Source organism: Macrotis lagotis, chromosome 4 (assembly GCF_037893015.1).
Source record: "Macrotis lagotis isolate mMagLag1 chromosome 4, bilby.v1.9.chrom.fasta, whole genome shotgun sequence".
Classification (NCBI taxonomy): Eukaryota; Metazoa; Chordata; class Mammalia; order Peramelemorphia; family Peramelidae; genus Macrotis; species Macrotis lagotis.
Window position 1 is genome coordinate 67,512,314 of NC_133661.1, and position 21,372 is coordinate 67,533,685.

General features: G+C 35.1%; 1 protein-coding gene and 1 long non-coding RNA gene across 3 annotated transcripts in view; one reads left to right on the forward strand and one right to left on the reverse strand.

Annotated features, from left to right (window-relative positions):
• Positions 1-12,862, reverse strand: part of LOC141519897 (uncharacterized) — a 33,365-nt gene extending 20,503 nt beyond the window's left edge. Inside the window, exon 1 of one of the 2 annotated variants that reach the window (XR_012477472.1) lies at positions 12,790-12,862. This is a non-coding gene — a long non-coding RNA (uncharacterized LOC141519897). Of the gene's footprint in view, positions 1-12,655 lie in introns of both variants that reach the window. The other variant, XR_012477471.1, reaches the window with a different exon arrangement.
• NRG3 (neuregulin 3) overlaps positions 1-21,372 on the forward strand; it is a 1,220,394-nt gene that overhangs the window by 858,217 nt on the left and 340,805 nt on the right. The window contains 1 exon segment of the mRNA XM_074231864.1: positions 3,671-3,744. Coding sequence (XP_074087965.1) covers positions 3,671-3,744 — 74 coding nt within the window.

Sequence of the window (21,372 nt, forward strand, 5' to 3'; positions counted from 1 at the left end):
AATCTGGTGGAGGCTGGGGTGGGGGATTAGGGCATTATCATTCATTTATAAGCAAGGACACTCAGGTCAAGGAGATTAGGAGACTGATCTGAAGACACACAACTCTAAGTCTTTGAGGCAAGATTTGAATTATGATCTGCTTGGTTCCTAAGTCCAATATCTACTTATATACCAATGAATACACAGGAGAGTTAATTATGCTAAGGTTTGAAAACTGGTTGGGGTATAACAATGATAGGGACCCTAAATGTAATAGGGTAGTTAGCAGGAGAGCTAAAGGAAGCAGAAAATTCCCCTTCTTTTTTGCACTGTAAGTTTGAGAAGGTGAAAAACATTTGGGTGGAGATTCCTAGCAGGTAGCTGAGCAGGAAAATGATTAAATATAACATGAGGAATGAGATTCCTTTGCAGGTCTAGTTTGAACTAGATGACCCCCAAGGTCCCATCTAACTCTTATTCTGTGATTAGAAAACCACTCATATGGTGTTCATTTCTCTTCACATTAATGACAAATAATGATATTAAAGAACCCAAAAGACTTAGATGTCATCTAAATCCTCCTTGTATCAAATATTTGTGGTTTTCTTTTATTATTAAGGAAGGTAAAAGAGTAAAAACAAACAGAAAACATGTAAGTTCATAATTCAAAGACTTCACTTTACAAAAATCCTCCATCAGAGTAGAAACTCAGTCCTAATTTTTTGTTTCATCCAAGTATTTTTTGACATTTCTCTTTTTGCTTATTCTCCCTAATGTTACTATTACTTCAAATCCCCTAATTTTCATTGCCAATTGATTATTTTCAGTCACCCATTTGGATGTGTTTGAACTCATGAATCTGATATGTGTGATTCTTAAATGGAAACTTTAATTTCACCTTTTTAAAGACACAGAAATAATTAACACTCTCACCTGGTCTCATATCAAGAAAGATTGCCTTGGCTCCTCAGTTAGCAGTATGGGAGTTTATTTAACAGAGAGCTTAACTCCTTCAACATAGTCATGTTTTCTTGTCTTCCATAAGTGGGAATGCTATATTCAGATATGAAGTTGTTCTGTGTACAGTCACCTTACCTGAGTAGATGAGTAATGAACTCTTGAAAAAACTCCTTGATAGTCCTTGAAAGATATCCTTGAAAAATCAGTTTAATGTCTATGATTGTATTCATGTTTTCATTTCTTTTCCAGAAAGGAGGGGTGGGACATATCAACCACACATTTTAATTTAAGGATGAAATAAAACAAAGAGCTCCTATATAGAAACTCCTATATTCCCGGGAAACCATTTGGAAATTATCATTAAAAAATCAAAACAAACAGAAAAAAGTGCTCCAACCAAAGCAAACTCTATTTTGAGCTCCCTATTTGCTGAAATCAAAATTCTACAGAAAGTAAAATAAATGAATGCTGAACATATAGAGTATTAACCTTACTATTATCCTAAGTTGAAATTTAAAATGCTTTGTTTGCTAGGATTCTCTACAAGCTCAAACTAACAAAAACATCATTATTGACATCCTTTTGTGCAGCAAAAAACAAGAATTATGTTTTTTTTCTCCTGAGAAGTTTCACAATCACATTTGCTTTCCTAATAGAAGCAGTGATATACTGCCTTTAATATGAGTTCATTAAATGAATAATAAAAGGTTATGAAAATGTGCTGCTGCTGAAGCAAATTTTTTGAAATAGTCTATTTAGTATGTTGAGTATCTATACATCATAGGCATTTGCTCTCAACCTGTGATGAGAAATGCCAGATATTCTCTGGAGGACTATGCTTGAAAAGATGTTTAAGGGCTTGCCACTCATTTACAGGAATTACCTGTTGGTGCACAATAAAAAGTAGAAAAATTCCCTTGGTGTCATTCTTTGCAGGTGCCATGGTGGAAATAGACCTTAGCTAATAGCTTGGTATGCACAGAAAAGAAAATGTATTCTAAGGGAAAAAAAATCACTGATGTGATTATAAATGCACTGGCCCTTTGCAATTCCTCTCCAGATTTCATAAATCTCCAACAACTTGGGTTTTTCTCTTAGCCTTTATTTCAGAGACCTAATTTCTACCACTCTAAGGAGGGCAAATTTATTCTAGGAGCAAGCTGCATGCAAGAGCAACCCTTCTTAACTCAACAGCCCAGATTAAGCAGAAAGTAGCCCATTAAATGCCACCTTCCATTTTAAGGATCATTCAAAGACAAGTCATCCTGTATTCCCACTCCTATTTCTTGCACTGACAGGTCTAGGTAATATGCAGCTCTTGTCAGAGGCAGTCAAGGAGCTGGAGCTGAGTGAGCTGAGAATGATCACATCCCCAGTGGACTGGGGAGGCTCAAACTACAAGCCCCATTGCTCAGTTTTCTGGTTAAATTCTCTTGCCTTGGTCCCCCTGCTAAGCCAGATGGATGCCCCCTCCTCCTCCCTCCCAAGAAGGGCAGAAGGTAGGAGCGGGAAGTACCAGAATATATTCATTTATCTTCCTAAAATCCCATCTTTGAGACCCCTCTTGTACTTTTGCTTTATATTCGGTAAGAAGAGATCCTGAATTCATTGGTCCTATATGGTTTGGCTCCACTTGAACATAATCAAAGCAATAATCATAAATTATAGTGCAATGGAAAAAGCATTACATTTTCCTAAAAAGCCTTGGAATCATGGGTACTTATTTTGAATTCGTGCTCTGCCACCTAAATGAATGACATTAGGTAAATCACTTAACATCTCTGGGCCTTTATTTAAGTGTACAAAAAAAATGAAGGGGGAGAATTAGATGGATTCTGAGGTTTGAGCTCTGGATCTATGACTGTATATAGCTCTTAAGGATATAAACTGTGTTTTTAGAATCAGAATGCAAATTTTTAAACACTCCATCTCACACTGCTTCTCAAGTAGAAAATAGAATATAGAAATATTCACAACAAATCAGTCTGCCAGGTGTTACTATTATCCTACAGATGAAGAAACTGAAGCTTAGCTATTAAGTGATTTTCAATGGTCATTTAACCAACAGATGGGATTTGAACTCTTGTTCTTTACTCTAAATTAAGCATCTTAACTACAACAGATTAATTAGGGGATGATTTTTAATTTTACAAAATGACTAACCATAGGTATTTTTAAAAGAAATTCCAGTTTCTCTAATGATCATTCAACATGCTTAGCAAAACAAACTTACACACACAACAAAAAAGTGATGAATTTTAAATTTGTGTGTTGCATAAAAAGACCAAATTTACCTGGACCTAGTTTTCCTATTTCTCACAGATTTAGAGATAGAAGAAACATTAACAGTCATCTAATTCACTGCTTTCACTTTATAGATGAACTGGGCTCCATTGAGTTTAAGTGACCATGGATTCTCCATAGTTACATAGGTAGTAAGTGGAATAGTTAACTGATAAAATCATAGCAAATAGGTATATGCAATGAAGTATCTTTCTTTAAATTAAGACCAAAGGCAAAGCTTTTGTTCAGAATTTCTGGAATCTTCTCTAATTCCCTCTGCTTGGAGTCAAAATAAAATGGTTCTTCAATGGTACATTAGAACAAATAGACTGTTAATTTAATAATCATTTGTAAAATTGGTGCCAATATTCCTCATGCTCATTGATGTGATGAGGCTAAACTTTCACTATCCCATGTGTACGTTTGTCATTTATCCCCTTCTCCTCAGGTGCAAAGAAGGCTACCAAGGAGTGCGCTGTGATCAGTTTTTGCCGAAAACCGATTCCATCTTGTCGGATCCAAGTACGTCCAATGTTTTGTTTTGTTACTTCTTCTTTTTTCATGTCTATAATGCACATAATAGGCAACCAGACTCCATGACATAGACTTAGAATGCAAGATGAATATCTTCCAGTAATGTGTAATAAATGATTTTTTTAAACAAATCCACTGAGAATTGGATCAGAGGAGAACCAGCCTGGAGGCTCTTGCTTTGAGATAATAGGAAGTTTCTCTCTTTCCTTTTCACTAGTTCTAGTAACTTCCCAAATTCATATAAATTGTTCAGCCTTTTTGACCTACCTAGATAATTTGGTGATTTATCTTGTGTGGGAATATTCTTCAGTGAGGCAAATTGAAAGCTATCTGTGACTGAGCAAATGAGTCTTTAGTGAGTTTCTGGAGTCCTTCAGAAGTAAATGATCACAAAATTTTAAGTGTCAGAATTAGAATGCAAATCTTTAAATTCCAAGTCGAACTTTCAATCTCACACAGCTTTTCAACTAGAAAATAGGACATAGAAATAGTCTTTCTACCATCAAAAATAAGTAAGTAGTACTTGCCTAGAATATCCTCTAATTCCTTTAGGGAAAGTGTACCATGATAATATACACTAATTCCTGTGGAGAAAATATACCACAGTGGAAAAAGCAATGAGTTTGAAACCAAAAGATGCAGGCACTTACTATTTGTCCTTTTTTTCCTTTACACATGAATAAATTATTTGATGATTATTAATTTCACAAAGTAATTCATCATAGGACTCTAAAATAACCCTAGGATTCCTTGGACACTCTCTTAATTTCCTCATCTCTAAAATGAGGGGATCAGACTGGATTGGCACCAAGGTCCATTTTAACTCTAAAATAATAATCTCATTTCTTGGATTGACATTGATGTATGTATACTATTGAGTCATCTTTTTCTTGTGCATTGTAGCATGTAGTGGAACTTCAAGTCAGAATACATGAGTATGAGTCTTGGCTCTGACATATACTTGATAATAAAAGTGAAGGTTAAACTTGACCCCTATTAGGATGTTGTAACAGTAAATTTGATTATTATAGAAAACCTTATCAATTCAGATATACCTTATTTTTCATTTTTACTCACCAAAATTTGAATAGAGCTTAATCTATATTTTAAATATGTTAAGCAAATTAAAGCGCATTTATTGTAGTTGAGCTAAATTTGAAAATCAACTCCTTTTCTTCACTTCATTTTTATGAAAGACTTTGCAGCCTTGCCTACAAATGGTTAAAACAAAGTTAATATGCTAATTATACTTTTATATTCAATTAATAAGGAATACTAGCCATTTACATAAGATACCATTAAATTAAAATTATATATTTTATGCAATAAGTAATGCAACCATAAGTTTAAAGTATTATAGAATTTAGATGTTTTAAGCTAATATGAAGGATATTTATTCTCAAAAATGAAGCATCATGAACTAGTCAAATAGTTGTGATATCATTGGGCTAGCTAACAATTTTTTGCACAAAATATATAATTATGAAACTTTTTAAATTTCTCTGACAGTTTACTAGAATTTTAAGTTATTTAAAATATTTCTGAAGTACAAAAAGCCTCCCCTTTCAAAATAGCAAATGACCTCTCTTGCAAAAATTAAGCATCAGCAATATATATATATATGTATGTATATATGAAATTTTTAACACAGATTCAGTTCCTTTTACATATTATTCCCTTCATACAGTAAGTAGCTGTTGAATTAAATTTTATGGAGATATGTGGGTTTGTGACTTTTCTGATAATGATCACTTGGATATTAGGAATAGTCCACTCCAGCTTCCTTTTTTATGATGAAGGTCAGTTACATTGTCCAAGGTTAGGACAGAATCTGTCCTAGAATTTAGATCTACCATCTCCCAATCATGCTAATATCTAAATATACTATATTTCATTCATTAATTTTTGGATTCAAAATTGTTCTATCATTTTTTCTTCCTTGTTAAGAAAGTTATTAAAATATCTTAGATGAATTCAATTCAACATTGAAAGGAAATCTTATTTAAGGTATTGCCCCTTTTATTAGCAATGTTCCTACCCAGTTACATTCCTTCTTCAGAAAAATAAGGTTACATAAAACTAACTCATATTTCCTTCAGAAATAAATGCCATAATCCTATTGTTAAGTTTCTTCTTGTACAAAAGAATGAAAACTGGATTTAAAAGCAAGGTATCTGTATCTGAGACCAGGCTCTACAATTCCTCAGTCCTGTAACTTTAGGGAGTCATTTCTTCTCACCAGATTTCAATTTTTTCAATAGTAATTAGAAATGGTAGGTTCTGAAGAAATTTAAGGTTTCTTTCTGCTATGATATATTATGATTCTTTCCTTGCTTAGGGTCAACAATGTTGTTTGTGGTAGCAGTTGAAAATAATACACAGAATTTTTTTCCTAGTAGACTAGTCTTTGATTAATTCATTTAACAAATATTCACAGAGCATCTATTATGTACAAGGAACTGTGCTAGGCTCTGTGTCAGATATAAAAATGCCATATACTCAATCCCTCCCTCTGAAGTTCATAATGAATATTTTTCATTACTCTTTCTGTTTGTCTGGAGGAAGAAAGAAGATTCATTCAAAAGATCTCTGGATGACCTTCAGATGTAGACATCATCACCAACAATTAGAAGATAGGATGATGGAAAGGAAAAAAAAAACCTTAGGAGATACTTGCCTCAAAAATTCCCAAGTTTCAGTCTTAGTGATGTCACTTACTAGTTCTGTGACTTTGTTTCCATTTTTGATGTTGTTTAATTTTTTTCCGTCTATGTCCAATTCTTCATGCCTTCATTTGTGTGTGTGTGTATGTGTGTGTGTGTGTGTGTGTGTTTTTGGCAAAGATGCTGGAGTAGTTTCCTTCTACAGCTAATTTTTTAGAGAAGAGTAAACTGAGGTAAACAGGATCACATAGCTAGTAAGTGTTTGAGGCTGCATCTGAGCTCAAGAAGATGACTCTATCAGATCTACTATTCTATCCACTATGATATCAACTTACTATCCTAATTTTCCATTCTATATTTGTTAAATAAGGTCATTGGACTCCATGTTCTTTAAGATCATTTCTAACCCTTTGATTTTGTGTCTACTCCTTTCTCCTGATAACATCCAGCAGTCATGATTGCACTGACTTATTCTCATAGACTGAAGAGATTTCCATTCCTAATAAACTCTATTTGGATTGTACTCCTAGCCCTATACTATGCAATTATTTAACTGAGTTTTAAACCTCTGTCGAAATGTCTTTATAGAAAGATAATTCACACTCCATAACATGACTGTACCTATTATTTGCTCACTGTAGCATACCTTTAAAAATGTACTTCCACATATGATGTGAGTATAGTTTGTGGCTTTTGGTTTTGTTTTGTTTTGTTGGGGTGAAACCCAGAGGCTATTGTAATTATCTTCCTCAGATCATCAGTATATTGTGGCGGGAAGATTTTGGACCAAAGAAAACTTGGGTTCAGGCCTCTACCACCACCACCCCACTTAGTGGAAATATTTAAATGCCCTGAGCCTTATTTTCCACAGCTATAAAAACAAAAATGAATAGTTATAGTTATTACCAGATATTTTTCAAGAAATTTTAATGACCAAATGAGATAATGCCTGGGAAAGATTATCCCTTATACATTACTACATGAAACTAAATTCTTCTTACTTCCATCTTGTTTGAATGAATCAATCACATCTAGTAAAATATTAGCTTACTCATTAGCTACTCCAAAAACCCTACTTTTTCCATTGTTCTGCATAGTCAATAGAATCTAATCAGGATTTCCTTGATGAATACCATTGGCAAAGGACAAATACAAGCTTATTTTATGCTTTAAAAGATTTTCAAAACTGTACCTATTTCAGAAAAAAATCTAAGCATGTTCTATCAAGTGTTACCCTGGTTTAAGGAAGCCTAAAGTGTATGCATGGGTGTGTTGACAAATTGTCTCCATCAAGTTGAATGCTCAATTTCTGACTTCCCGGAAATTAGTTTTGGGGTATGAATGGGACATTAATTTTCAATGTGGATCTAAAATAATAGCTTCTCTGCTTATAAGTATTACTATAGGGTCACTTGATTGAATTAATAAATATTATGCTGCTTCTTAATAATGGCAGAGGGACCACTTAATCAACAGACATGAAATTTTCCCTCCTAGTTTATATCAGGAACCCCAGAGAATAATCAAGTAAAGTATCTTAATTATCTTGATTAACTGAGAATGGAAAAAGCTAGGTTAAGAAGAATTTTTTTTCCTTTTCCATGGACCTTTTAAGTTGAAGATAAGCTGTAAAAGGTGGGGAAACACTTACTAGCAATATCAAAACTAATAATACCAGGCTATGGCTATTTTTAGTGAAATGACCTTCAAACTTCAATCTGGTAGAAAACACTAGATTCAGGGTTCAATACAAGGATCTATAGATAGAGATAGAGGGATATATAGATGGATAGATAGAGGCAGAAAGAGGGACACTAAGCAAATGGAGGACTCTAGAGAGGCCTTTTATAAAAACTAGCTCTTGAGCTTGAAAGGAAATTAGAGATTTTATGTTGTGCAGGTAAACAGAAAATATGTTTCCAGAAAAGTCTTGGAATTGGTGTGCAGTATGTCTGTGTGTGTATATATGTGTGTAGAATCATAACTATCCTGACATGTTTGAAAGATTAGCATCCAGAAGAAGGATTACATTTGTTTTTCTTGGTCTGAAGGAAGTGTAGAAGCAATGTATGAAAACTGTAAAAAGACAAATTGCCTATGAAAATAGATAAAACTTTATTACCATTAGAATTTTCACACTGATGAATGGGATATCTCAGGAGGTAATGCAAGGATTATTCAGATTTAACATAAATATTGGAAACAGTTTGAGGGTTTGAGAATATGAGTCAACAAGGTAACTTGTGAGGTCCCTTCCAATTTTAAGATACTATTATTATATTAATGTATTTATTTTGAAATAAATAAATGAAATAACTTAATTTCAGAAATTAAGTGCATGGGTCTCACAATGCCCAAAATAAACTGATTGTGAGCCCAAAGAAATTTGAAAATAAATCTTAAAGGGTTTTCAATAGTAACCACCGAGGTCTAGGGATAAATAATGATTCATGATGGGGCAGTGTTTCAAACATTAACATGTTTATCAAAATCATTGACATATGCTTAAGAAGTGGAAACATTGAAGATGATCTAGTTAAACCCCTTACTTTACATATAGAGAAACTGAGATTTGGAGATATGAAGTGATTGCCCTAATTTCATATAGTTCCTAAGTGACATTGTCAGGATTTTAAGTCCTACATTGAAGCCTGTATGATTTCAACTATGACTATCTTCTTTAATTACTATATAGATAAATATCCTCATTATTATTGACATCATTATTTGTATCTTTATATTATAAATCAAACTATAAAATAATAGTTACAAATTAAAGATTTCAGTTTATTATTATGTCAAACTACAGGATTTAACCAGATTAGGAATCCTGCGGCTGGATTCTAAGAATAACTTTGAGAGAGTCCCTGAAATTGGATCTGGAAAAAAAATGTTTATTTTATTAATATCTAAATGAAATTTATCAATTTATCTAATTAAAAACACTATTCTAGGATAGGATGCATGGTCTTCCCTGAAAGTCAAAAAGGTTCCATGACATACAGCAACTCTTACAAACCCTTGGTTTAGATCATATTTAAGATACTATAAAGATTTATCAGCCCAAGTTCCATCAGTTCAAGTTACATGAGATCACAAGTTATCCCATGAGAACTCCCCCACCCCAATGGATAATTGGTCTTAGGGGTGGGATAAAGAATTTTCATTGATGTTGCCTGGGTCCTATATTTAGAATGATCATATACTCTGAGAATTGAACCATATACCTCTTTTAAAAATGTCTGTGTGGTAGGGTCATTCATTGTAGCATTTTAATGGAAAGCAGACTTTATTTCTTTCCTGGATTTGAATAGTAAGTAGGATCAAAGTATTATTTAGAATAAGGAGAGGAAAGGACAATAATTACCAGTGTATTTTCTTTATCTAACTCCAAGAAAACAAATATCAAACTTATCTAGAAGTCTGCAACATTGCCTAAAATTACTTAGAATCAAACTTATACTGTATCATCTATTGAAGAATTTCAAATTCAGTTGTTAGGATTTAAGAGTGAAGGAGACCTTATAAATCATCTAGTCCCACACTAAGCCCCCAAATCAATAGAATCTGGACTAAATTGATACCATTAGAACCATTTCCTCATTTATATTTAGTTTGGTTAGCTCCAGATGGTTCAAAATAGTGAAAGTATTATTCTCAGGCTGCAGGTAATTTGATTGATTTTTCTTTTGAGGCTGTAGAGTTTGCTATGTTTATCCTTCCAGCAGATTTAGAAAAGAGGAAAAAAAATCAGGATGTGAAGCTTAGGGGTTTTATATAGTCTAGAGGTCCACTGTTCTGTAACAATTATATTGGCAAAACAAGTAGGGAAGGGAAAATACAAGCAGAGAAAAACCACTGCTAACATAGTAATTATTTAGAAATTTACATTGCTCAGTGTCCCAAGATTGAGACAGGTCTACCATTCACAGATGAGAGGTACAAATTTCAGGATTTTGAACACTGAGGAGAAATGGATGTGGGCTCTTAGAGCTTGAATACATTATTCACCACTGAGAATATCATTTTTTTGGAATTAAGGGAGTGACTAGGATTTTTCTCTTAGAGACAAAATGGATTCTTACATTCTGAATTAATTGTAATTAATTTGGGAAATTCCTACCTAAACTTGAATAAGTAGTGAATGATCTAGGATCAGAATTAATAGTATTTAGAGAGTATTTACTCTAATTTCTCCTTCATAATTTAGGAAGACCTTAGAGATCATCTATTGAGGCCTTCTCATTTAGCAGATGTGGAAACTAGAACAAGTGATTTGTCTTAGTTTTCACAACTCCTTACCATAAGAAATGAAATGGTAAGTTTATAAATTTGAAATTAAAGGGGTAACTTTGGGTTCATTTAATCAAATTCTATTCATTTTTAAAATGAAGAAACTGAAGCAAAGGGAAAAAGCTCAAACAAAGCTATGCCAAAATTGGAATTTACATGAGGTGAATTTGAATCCAGACCTTCCTCACTCTAATCCCAGTGCTCTAATCATTATTCTCCTTTGCCACAAGCTCTTTGATTCCAAATCCATTGTCTGTACTGATAGAGCATTTTAACCATCCTTGGAAAAGGAAGACAAACTTCATAGTAAAAAAAAAAAATTGGGCCTATCATTGGGTTTCTCATGAATTTCTGTACCATGGGTGTACCTGTATCCTTGATAACTCACCTATGTTTGTGTCTGAATCTCCATGCATCTAAAAGTGTCTGAGCTTCTAATAGACGTAGAGGTCAGCAAGAGAGAATCTCTCATCTGGCAGACTAGAAATTTGGAGTGGGAGTAGAGAAGAGGGAACAAACCTTTTAAGTACTGATTACAAGCCAGACTCATTATAAGAACTTTAAAATATTCTCATTTAATCCTCATAACAACCCTATAAAGTAAGTGTTATTGTCATCCCTGTTTTATATGTAAGGAAACTGAGAAAGGCAGAGAAATCATTTGTTGAGGGTTACACAAGAGTCTGAGTATATATTTGAACTCAGAACATCCCAATTATACTCCCAGAGTTTAACCACTCCGATATCTAGCTGCCGTCTTACTATCAAGAACTATGAGGCTATTGATAGAACTGTAGACACTGAGAAGATTTTGAGAGCACCATCATACTCTTCCTTCATATTATCCTGAGATCTGCCCCGGCAGAGAAAAGGCTAACCAAAAGAGAGTGACCAACAGACCCCTAGAGTAGATCCATAAACTTCATAGGAAAAGCCTGAGAGGGTTCTAGCTTCAATCTACCAACCAGTCCTTACTAAGCACTTAATGATGGACCACACAATGTTCAAAGCACTGGGATATAAAGAGGAATGAAACAGTCCCTGCACTAAGGGAGCTGACACTACTGGAGAGGCAATATGTAGATGAATAAAAGGATTCCTTCTATGGAGTTAACATAAGTGGGTTTTGGGGGATATTTGTTGTGAAGCCTTAGAAATTATGGAACATCATGTGTTTTTTATTTTCTTTGATTTTTCTAGATACATAATATACCTGGTTATTGCTGTTGTGGTTATTTTCTTTCCTTTCAAGTAAAATTTTTGTGGGAAATTGAAATCTGTTTGCAAGATGAGCAATTATAGTAAATCTATGATGGCTACCTATAGTAAATCTATGATTAAGTGAATTCTCCAGGTTTCATGGTTATAGCAGGAACCATGAGAAGTGTGAAATCAAACACTACTCTATAAAGCAAATTGTAGACTAAAAAGTAGGGAGTTTCAAATGAAAACTTGACCAAAAATGAGCTTGACATTAGTTGCAATTTGTTTCTAGGACTGTCCGGTCATTCCCAGATCTTCTAAGTATAAATGTTTTGTTTTATCATAAACTGTGATTTCTTTCCATATTTCAATCTTCATTTTGCTAGTGCCTCCTCAATTAATTTCTGAAATTGAATAAATTCATAAATTATATCTGAAATGGGAGTTCTTTCTAAAGGAATGCTATATTCATCTTCCCAAATCAACCCATCCCCAATAATTTTTTTAAATCATCTGCTCCAAAAAAATTAAAATTATAAGTGGCTTCCTATTGTCTCTAGTAATGCAAAATGAAAAAAAAAATTAAAATTAGTATATTTGGCTTTTTGCTGTCTGACTCTAGGCTATTTTTCATGGTTCAATTGATATTCAGGTTGAACTAAAGTCAGCAAGCCATTTCTGGCTTCACTGCATTCTCAAGCCCCATACTTCCTTCTTTTGTAACAGATTCTAACTAGTACCTTGAAACCCTTCCTGGCTTTTCTTGAATCTACTCCCTCAAATTAATGCAGAGTTTCGGTAATATCAGCCTTCACAATATTCCTTAAAGCATCACAGGAAATTTTTGCTGTTCTCACAGCTGCTACTGGCATACCCCAGTCTTTGTCCATCTCCATGGGACTTTCATCAGGATTAAGGATCTATTCTAAGGCTGGGTGTTGCAAGTCTTCAATCTGTTTGAAGTAAAAGGAAGGTGGCACTGCTGTAGTGGCCATGTGACACCCTCCTCTATGATCTCAGCAGATTCTTTTCTCTTAAGTTCCCCTATTCTTTTCAGTTTGAATAGCTCTTAACAGAATCAGAAAATCTCCCTGGTCCCAAAATATTACATATGATTTAATCACTGTCTTAAAATTATACCTTATTGACATCAAAGTATTATGGCACTATAACAGATTGAACCTCAGAAGAGGTTGCTCAGAGCTGAAAAGTACTACTACGCTCATTGCTCAGGCTCAGATCAAGGCACTTTCCAAGCATTGCTTCCTTTGTGAAACTTTTCTATTTTCTTTCCCTAACAGACCCCAGTTGTAAGTGTTCCCAACTTTAGATTTGTGCAGAGAATTTAAAATTTCATCTCTATCCTCATTTCTTGAATATGTTTTATACTCATCTTTGCTGCATGGTATATCACTCCTTAGCAACGTGAGATCATGAAGTTTAAGCAGGTAGGTACCATTTCAGACATCTGGTTTAACCACTAGGAAACTGAGGCAAAATGTTGTAAGGAGAGAAATCTGGACCTGAAGTTAGGAAGATACTGGTTTAAATTCCTTCTTAGTTGTGTGATGCTGAAAAGTCACTTCTTGATTAGTTTTCATCTATAAAATGAAGATTTGCAATCATTTCCTCTTAGGTCACTTTCAGTTCTTAATCTATAATCCTAAATGAGATGCTCAAGGTCATAAGTATTAATGAGTTAGCAAAACAGAACTTTTACCCAAATTGTCAGCCTTCAAATCCTGGGTACATTTAAGAAATGCTCGCTAGTGCCTTATACATATTAGGAGGAAGGGGAATAAAAAGAAGGATGCTTTTGTCTGCATTGGCATTTTGGACCCTAAGCAAGGCAATTCCTCTCACTTTTGTAAGACTGCCTGGAGTCAGTAAATTCATGAGACAGGCTAGGTGGCTCAGTGGATAGAGTGCCAGACTGAAGTCAGGAAAATCTCATCTTTATGAGTTCAAATCATGCCTCAGGCACTTCATATTTGTATATCTCTGGGCAAGTTATTTAACCCTATTGCCTGGGTTTCCAGTATATTGAGCTGGAGAAGAAAAGGACAAATGACCCTAGAAACTCTACCAAGAAAACAGAAAATGGAGTCTTGAAGAGTCTAACACTACTGAAAAGCAACTGAATAACAATAAATTTAGAATATATAGATGCAAATAAAAAAATCATCTGATAGGTAAATTACAAAGGCTCTCACTAGAGAAAGAATGTGTGTGATTGTATGTACATGTGGATAAATGTATGCATATACATATAAAAAAGCTTTCCCTATGTATATTTATACATGGACATACATGCATATATATGAGCATGTAAATGCACATGTAAAATTTTACAGTGCTGGGGTGACATTCTCCTACAAAAGGAGGCATTCAAATTAGTCTATTAAGTGGCTAAGTTCTATGATTTTTCTTATTTGATGCAGGTAGGGCATTTGGGACTATTTTTTTTCCAGAGTGATTAAAATGGTTTTTATTAAGATATCTTAACAAAATGGCACACCTCTCTCATGGTTTTTTTATGCACTTTGAAAGGTTTTATTTGTGCCCCTTCATTCCAATCATAGGTTGGGGTTACCAAACCAATTGACACATTGGTTCCTTTACATTTCCCCCATCCTGCTCATTATACTCATGAGCATGAAAAGCTACGTCTCCTTGAACAAGTGCAAAGGAGGTCAAGATTCGATTAATTTAAACAGGTGGGGCAGTTTTTGATCAAATGGAGGCTAAATCTTTTATCTCAACTCAGTACCTGCCCATAGGTAACAATATAGTCAGACTTTAGTCTATGTAATGTAAACTATGAATCCTCCCTTCACATTCTTGTGGAACCAAACACCTACATTTTCCTCACAATTTCCTCCGTTTCTTTTATAATAAGAATTTGGTGTTCCACACCTTATTAGTGATTTCTTTCTTAAATCACAACCTTTGTTAATGACAATAACTTCTTTTTTTGGATATGTATTTTTTATTTTATATTATTAAATAATCTTATTGTGAGAGTAAATATAAATCCCCCCCCAAAAAAAGATGAGAAACCTAAGAATAGTGAGAGAAAAAAATTTACTTCAGTTTGTATTTAGATTGCAATGGCTCTGTCTCTGGGATCAGTTGCCTTCTTCATCATAAGTCCACCAAAGAAATTGCTTCAATATTTTTCACAAAATTGCTCTTACTAGCTGCACTTCCCCCCACTCCATTCTATCTCTCCTTTCACCCTGTCCCTGTTCAAAAGTGTGCTGTATCTTGTGTACCCTCTCCCACGATCTTCCCTCTGTTGCATTAACTATTCTCCCTTTCCCTCCCCACCACCATTCCCTCTTATCTCATTCCTTTCTTCTCTAGGGTAAAATAGATTTCTATATACTAGCAAGTGTGAATGTTATTTCCTCTCTGAGCCATTTCTTATGAGAATGAAGGCTCACTCATCCATCCCTTGCCTTCTCCCATTCCACTCCACTGAAAAAGCTGTTTTCTCAGCTCTTATATGAAATATCTTAGCCCTTTCTTCCTATCTTTTCTCTTCCTCCCAGTCCTTTCCTTTATCAACTGACTCCATCTTTTTACTATATTATACCATTATATTCATCTCCTTCCTGTGCCTTATCTATACATGCTCCTTCTAGCTACTTTTATAAATGAGAAAGTTCATATGTGTTATCAGTATCGTCTTCCCATGAAGAATAAAAACAGATCAATGTCATTAAGATCCTCATAGTTAGTCCTTCTTGTTCACCCTCTCAATGCTTCACCTGAGGACTCTACTTGGAAATCAAACTTTCTTTTCAGCTCTGGTTGTATCAATAGGAAAGTCCATCTTTTTCCCTGAAAAAGGATGTTCAGTTTTGCTGGGTAGTTGATTCTTGGTTGTAAAGCACAATCTTTTGCTTTCTGGAATATCATATTCCAAGCCATACAAATGTAGATACTTCCAGATCCTGTGTAATGCTGAAAATAGAGCCATGGTAGTTGAATTGTTTTGTTTCTGACAGCTTTTAGTATTTTCTCTTTGACTTGGAACTATTCCTAGAAGTTTTTTTTCTTTTGGGATCTCTTTCAGGAGATGACCGGTGAATTCCCTCATTTTCTATTTTACCTTCTACTTCAAGAATCTCAGGGAAATTTTGCTGTATTATTTCTTGAAAAATGAAGTCTAGGCATTTTCCTGGTCATGACTTTCAGGTAGTCCAATAATTTTTAAATTCTCTTCTAGATATGTTTTCAAGGTCAGTTGAAGATCTGTTTTCAAGGTCAGTTATTTTTCTACTGAGGCATTTCATGTTTTCTTCTAATTTTTGACTTTTTGGAAAAGTTTAATTTCTTCCTGAGTTCTCACAAAGTCATTGGATTCCTTTAGTTCTATTCTGCATTTGAAGGAGTTATTTTCTTCAGAGAGCTTTTTTATCTCCTTTTCCAACTGGCCAATTCTGCTTTTTAAGACATTCTTCTTATTTGCCTTTTGTGTTGCTTTTTCTATTGACCTAAACTGGTTTTTAACATGTTATATTTTCTTCAGTATATTTTTGTATTTCTTTCACCAAACTGCTGATTTGGTTTTCATGATTTATCTGCATCACTCTCATTTCTCCTCCTAATTTTTCCTCTACCTCCCTTAATTGCCTTTCAAAGTCATGTTTTGAGCTCATCAATAGCCTGAGCCCATTTTCTATTTCTCTTGGAAATTTTGGGTACAGAAGCTTCAATTTTGTCATCTTATGACTCTTCCATGGGACCAAAGTAATTTTCTATGGTCAGATTCTTCATTTTCTTTTATTTACTCATTTCCTCAGTCTATGACTTATTTGCTGCACTTCCAAGGCTTTGGGGGGCAAACCACAGGGACCTTAATTCCTTCAAGGTCTTATGAGACTCTGAGCCCAAACTGCAACCTGCATTTGGGTGTAGGCAAACAATAGAGTCCTGCCCCAGGGAGAGCAGAGAGACCTCTGCAGTCTCCCCTGATACCATTACCATCTGTGGGGGTGCGCTCGGGAGGTTCAGGCTGGCTTCCCCAATTCCCACTGCGAGCTCTCACTGCAGGGATGCTCTGAGGCTGGCACTTCCTCTGTACTCACTGTGGTGTGGCAGAATTCTCTCACCACTCCTTTAAGCTGTTCCTGGTGATCCTGGGTCCAGGAGATCTGAAAACTGTCCCCTCTGCCAAGGACCCAGGTGCCCCCAGAGAGCTAGGTACCCAGCCAGGCTGTGCTGCCCTGCTGTTGCAGCTGGGGCTGCACACAGAGGCTTTTTCCAACCCCTGGTCCTGGTGCAACAGACCTTTCCTGTGGAACTTCCAAGTTGTCTTGGATGGGGAAATTGTATACTCAGTCTTTCTGTAGGTTCTACCTTTCTAAATTTTGGCTAGAGTCATAATTTCACAGCTTTTGGAGTTTGGGGGGGAACGAGCTTACAGGAATTCCTGCCTTCACATTTCCATCTTGGTTCTGACCCCGACTTTTTCTTCTGTAAATATTTTTATTTCTCAATTATCAGAGAAATGGACCAGTCCTATTTTCCAGATTTCCAAGAACACATGTCAACTGTCTTTTACTACTCGCCTATTAACATCTATCTTGATAGAATAAAAAGTCAGTTTTCATGACTTAGACTGCCAGCAAGTCGAAGTACTAGTTATCTAACTGGTATTTTTTTTCCATTACAGTTTAGAATCTAATTAGGATATATACTGGGGTTCCATAGCCCTAACTCCCATCCTGTGCCCAGGTAATAGGCCCTTAAGTCTAGATAACGATTCCCTGACCAGCCTTTTGACAAATGTGTGTAGGCAGAAGTCCCACAAATCCAATCATGTATCTTTAGTGCTGTTTGGTCTTCCAGTAATATAGTTTTCCAGTTTCCAACAAATGGATAATACTGTTTACCCTTACTTCCAAGGGGCCCTCCTAAATAAACCATATAATCATCATAATAATAGTTATATTTCCTCCTTCAAACTGGCAAGTTTTTTTATACCAGTATCTTTAGATAGGTTTACCTGGCTCCAAAATTGATCAGAATAAATTCCTGATTTTGTGCCATTGGACCAATGCCAAGAATAGCTAATATATCTAATGATGTTCCTTAAATTATTTTTCTTGCAAATGGCCATTTCCACACTTTCCTTACAAGCCCATACTAACTCACAGTTTCCCTTAACAAGTCCCCCATGTACATAACTTTTCAAGGGATCCAGGTACCATCATTACATCTCACATGAGTCTCAGTCACCTACCTCTCTAAGTTGTATAGTCCAGAAATATACATAACCTGTTTTTGGACATGTCTGAACATTTGCAAATATCCTGGCCAGACTGGTGTAAACCAGTCATCCTGAACTGAATCAGTCTATGCCTCTGGTGCTTCTCTCCTCTGAATCAGAATCCTGTGCCATGGTGGGCATTGACTTCTTTCAGCCAGATTATCTTCCCACCATTACTAATATCTCCTTGTCTAAATCAGAGATTGGACTCTCCTTAGATAGGATATACAGACTTATGTAGGATATAATCATGTCACCCAAAAATCTCCCTCCTTTTTTCTCAATGGAGAATCCAATTCACCTAAAACTTCTGATTCTAGTTTGCTTAATAACTATAAAGATCCAAGACATTAAAGGAAAATTCATTTGTAGATATAAGTATTGAATATCTGTGTCCAGAAATTGTGTGAGGAGTCAAATATTTTAGGCCATATTTACTGTTCCAGGTGAGACATAATCCAAATGTCATTTTGGGGAAATCAAGTCAAAAGGGTCCACCTCAGGCCATGCTGAGAAGCTGCCCCTTTGGCTGCATATCACTGTCACCTGACATCTTTAGCCCATTGGCTTTCTTGGCTCCAAGAACATGACATTGACCCAGTAGCATCTCCTTTTGTTTACCATCCTTGTATCTGACAGAAAAAGAGAAAACTGATTAAAAGTCCCATGATCTAAAATAGTTGTTTTACCTAATTAGAACTTCCAGTGAGTCCTACAGGCCTCAACTTCTACCTCTTACTAGAGACATTCCTTTGTCTGAAGTCATATCTACTCTATCTCTATATAAAGATGATGTATCAGATTCCCATTTTGCTAGAGAACCTTCCTTCTAGGCTATTGTATTTTACAACAAATACCTCTTTTAGCTTGCCTAAACTAAATGTTGTCATAGAAAAATCTCAAATTATCTCTCGTGTTTATCTTTCTCATATTACATAGATGCGTTTCCTTCAAAGCAAGCAATCACAGCTTTAGAATATCTATATCTATATATCTATATCTATATATCTATATATATATATATATAGCTAAAATATTCCCACTTCATTTCTATAGCTATACATAAACTTGTTTAGCAAATAGCCAACCTTAACATACAAATTATTTTTGTTTTTGCAAGGCAATTGGGGTTAAGTGACTTAATCCAGGTCACCCAGTCAAGTAATCACTAAGTGTGTGGGGCCAGATCTAAACTCAGCTCCTTCTGTCTCCAGGATTGTGCTCTATCCATTACACCACCCAGCTGCCCCTTCTAACATATAAATTACCTTTCAGACTTCTTTAAAACTATTAGAACATCTTAGGTAGCTTTAAATTTCCAACATGTGTTATTAATTTCAATATAACAGAACATCAATAAGAGTAAACACACAAATTATTAGATTGTACAGAGCAATTCTTCCATTATTACATTATTCATGAACCCACAGATCTATCCCAGAAGAGGTCATAATTTTTGATATCTGACTTACATTACTTACCTTCCCCTTCAAAGCAATCTTATGTTAATCCCAGGCTTTAACAATGCAGTGTTTAAATAACACATATTCACAAGATATATTCAAATATAATCATTCTGCAGTTACATAAGAATATCACATAACTGATAAATACATCTTATTCATCAATAAGTTACCTTACAGTGGAGTCACACAATTGCTATTTGTTCAGAGCCTCCCATATCAGTTGTCTGCAGTTACCAAGAGAGAAGTCCACATTCTTGACTTCTTTAAAATTGAACATACATTTTTAATATAAATTATTAGATTCTTATTTAAACATCTCATTTCCCATAGAACAAGATCAAAAAGAATATCCTACTCTCTTTACACTTTTGTCTCCCAGACCTCTTTAACCAGAACCTCTCAGAATCCAATCTCATACATATAATACATTTAAAATCCCAATGCAATTACAACTAAATTTCCCAACAATTTAGTTTTATAAAAGCTTTAGAGTACCTTATACAAAGAAACTAGCACTCACATCCCAAAAGTCCATCGAAAATAAAAATACAATTGTTAGTATTATTAGGCTTTACATCCAAACGAATTAGAGCTTTTTTCCCCAAAATAAATCAGTATATATCCCTGATAATATAGGTATTTTCTTCTTAGTTAACTCAATAGGACTTTTCTTTAACACAAAGGTGTTATAATAAAGTTTAAATTCCCAACCCACTTAACTCCTTGTAATAGTTACAATAGTGTTAAAATCCCAAACTAATTTAACAATCAAGGCTACTTAATTCCTCCCATTCTGTAGAAATTTTGTCAGAATGTAATAACACTAATATCCCTCTTTTAAAACTATTAGCGTGATTTCCAAAACTCCAGTTAGAAACCTTGAAAACAGTGAGAGTTACTGCTTAGGCCATGTGACCAGAGCAGGGATATTCATTAAACATGTTTTCCTTTCAATAAATGTGTCTCCAACCCCTGATTTTATATTTCCTGCCTTTCCTAATTACTTATCATACCAGTGGGTTTAAGGCTCAAGCACTTTTAACTCTCCTGCCCGCCCCCACCCCCTCTATGGGTGGATGGGGCTCTCAGGTGAACCCAGTTTAGAGTCTTAAGAAGATGGTAGATGGGATCAAGACTACCAGGTGTCCAATCCACTACCCCTTTCCCCCAACCCTGGGAGAAAGCATGGAACTTTCCCAAACACTCATAAGAATAAGAAATCTTCCCTCCTATAACTTCTCACTATTTTCCTTAAAAGTTCTTTCTCTAAGGGCAGCTAGGTGGCACAGTGGATAGAGCACCGGCCCTGGAATCAGGAGTACCTGGGTACAAACCTGGCCTTAGATATTGAATAAGTACCTAGCTGTGTGACCTTGGGCAAGCCACTTAACCCCATTTTCCTTGTAAAAAGAAAAAAAGTTCTTTCTCTCTTCTAAACTCTTCCCAAACTACAGCTTTTCCTTGTTAAGACTCCCCCTCCCCTTTTGTTTTTCAGGGCAGCTAGGTGGATAGAGCACCTTCCCTGGAGTCAGGAGTTCCTGAGTCCAAACCTAGCCTCGGATATTTGATAATTACCTAGCTGTGTGACTTTGAGCAAGTCATTTAACCCCATTGCCTTTTTAAAAACCAAAAAAGAAAAAAAAAAGAAAAAAGACAAAGAAAAGAAAGAATCCTCCTCCCCTTTTTCCTTTAACTCTTCACACCAGCACAA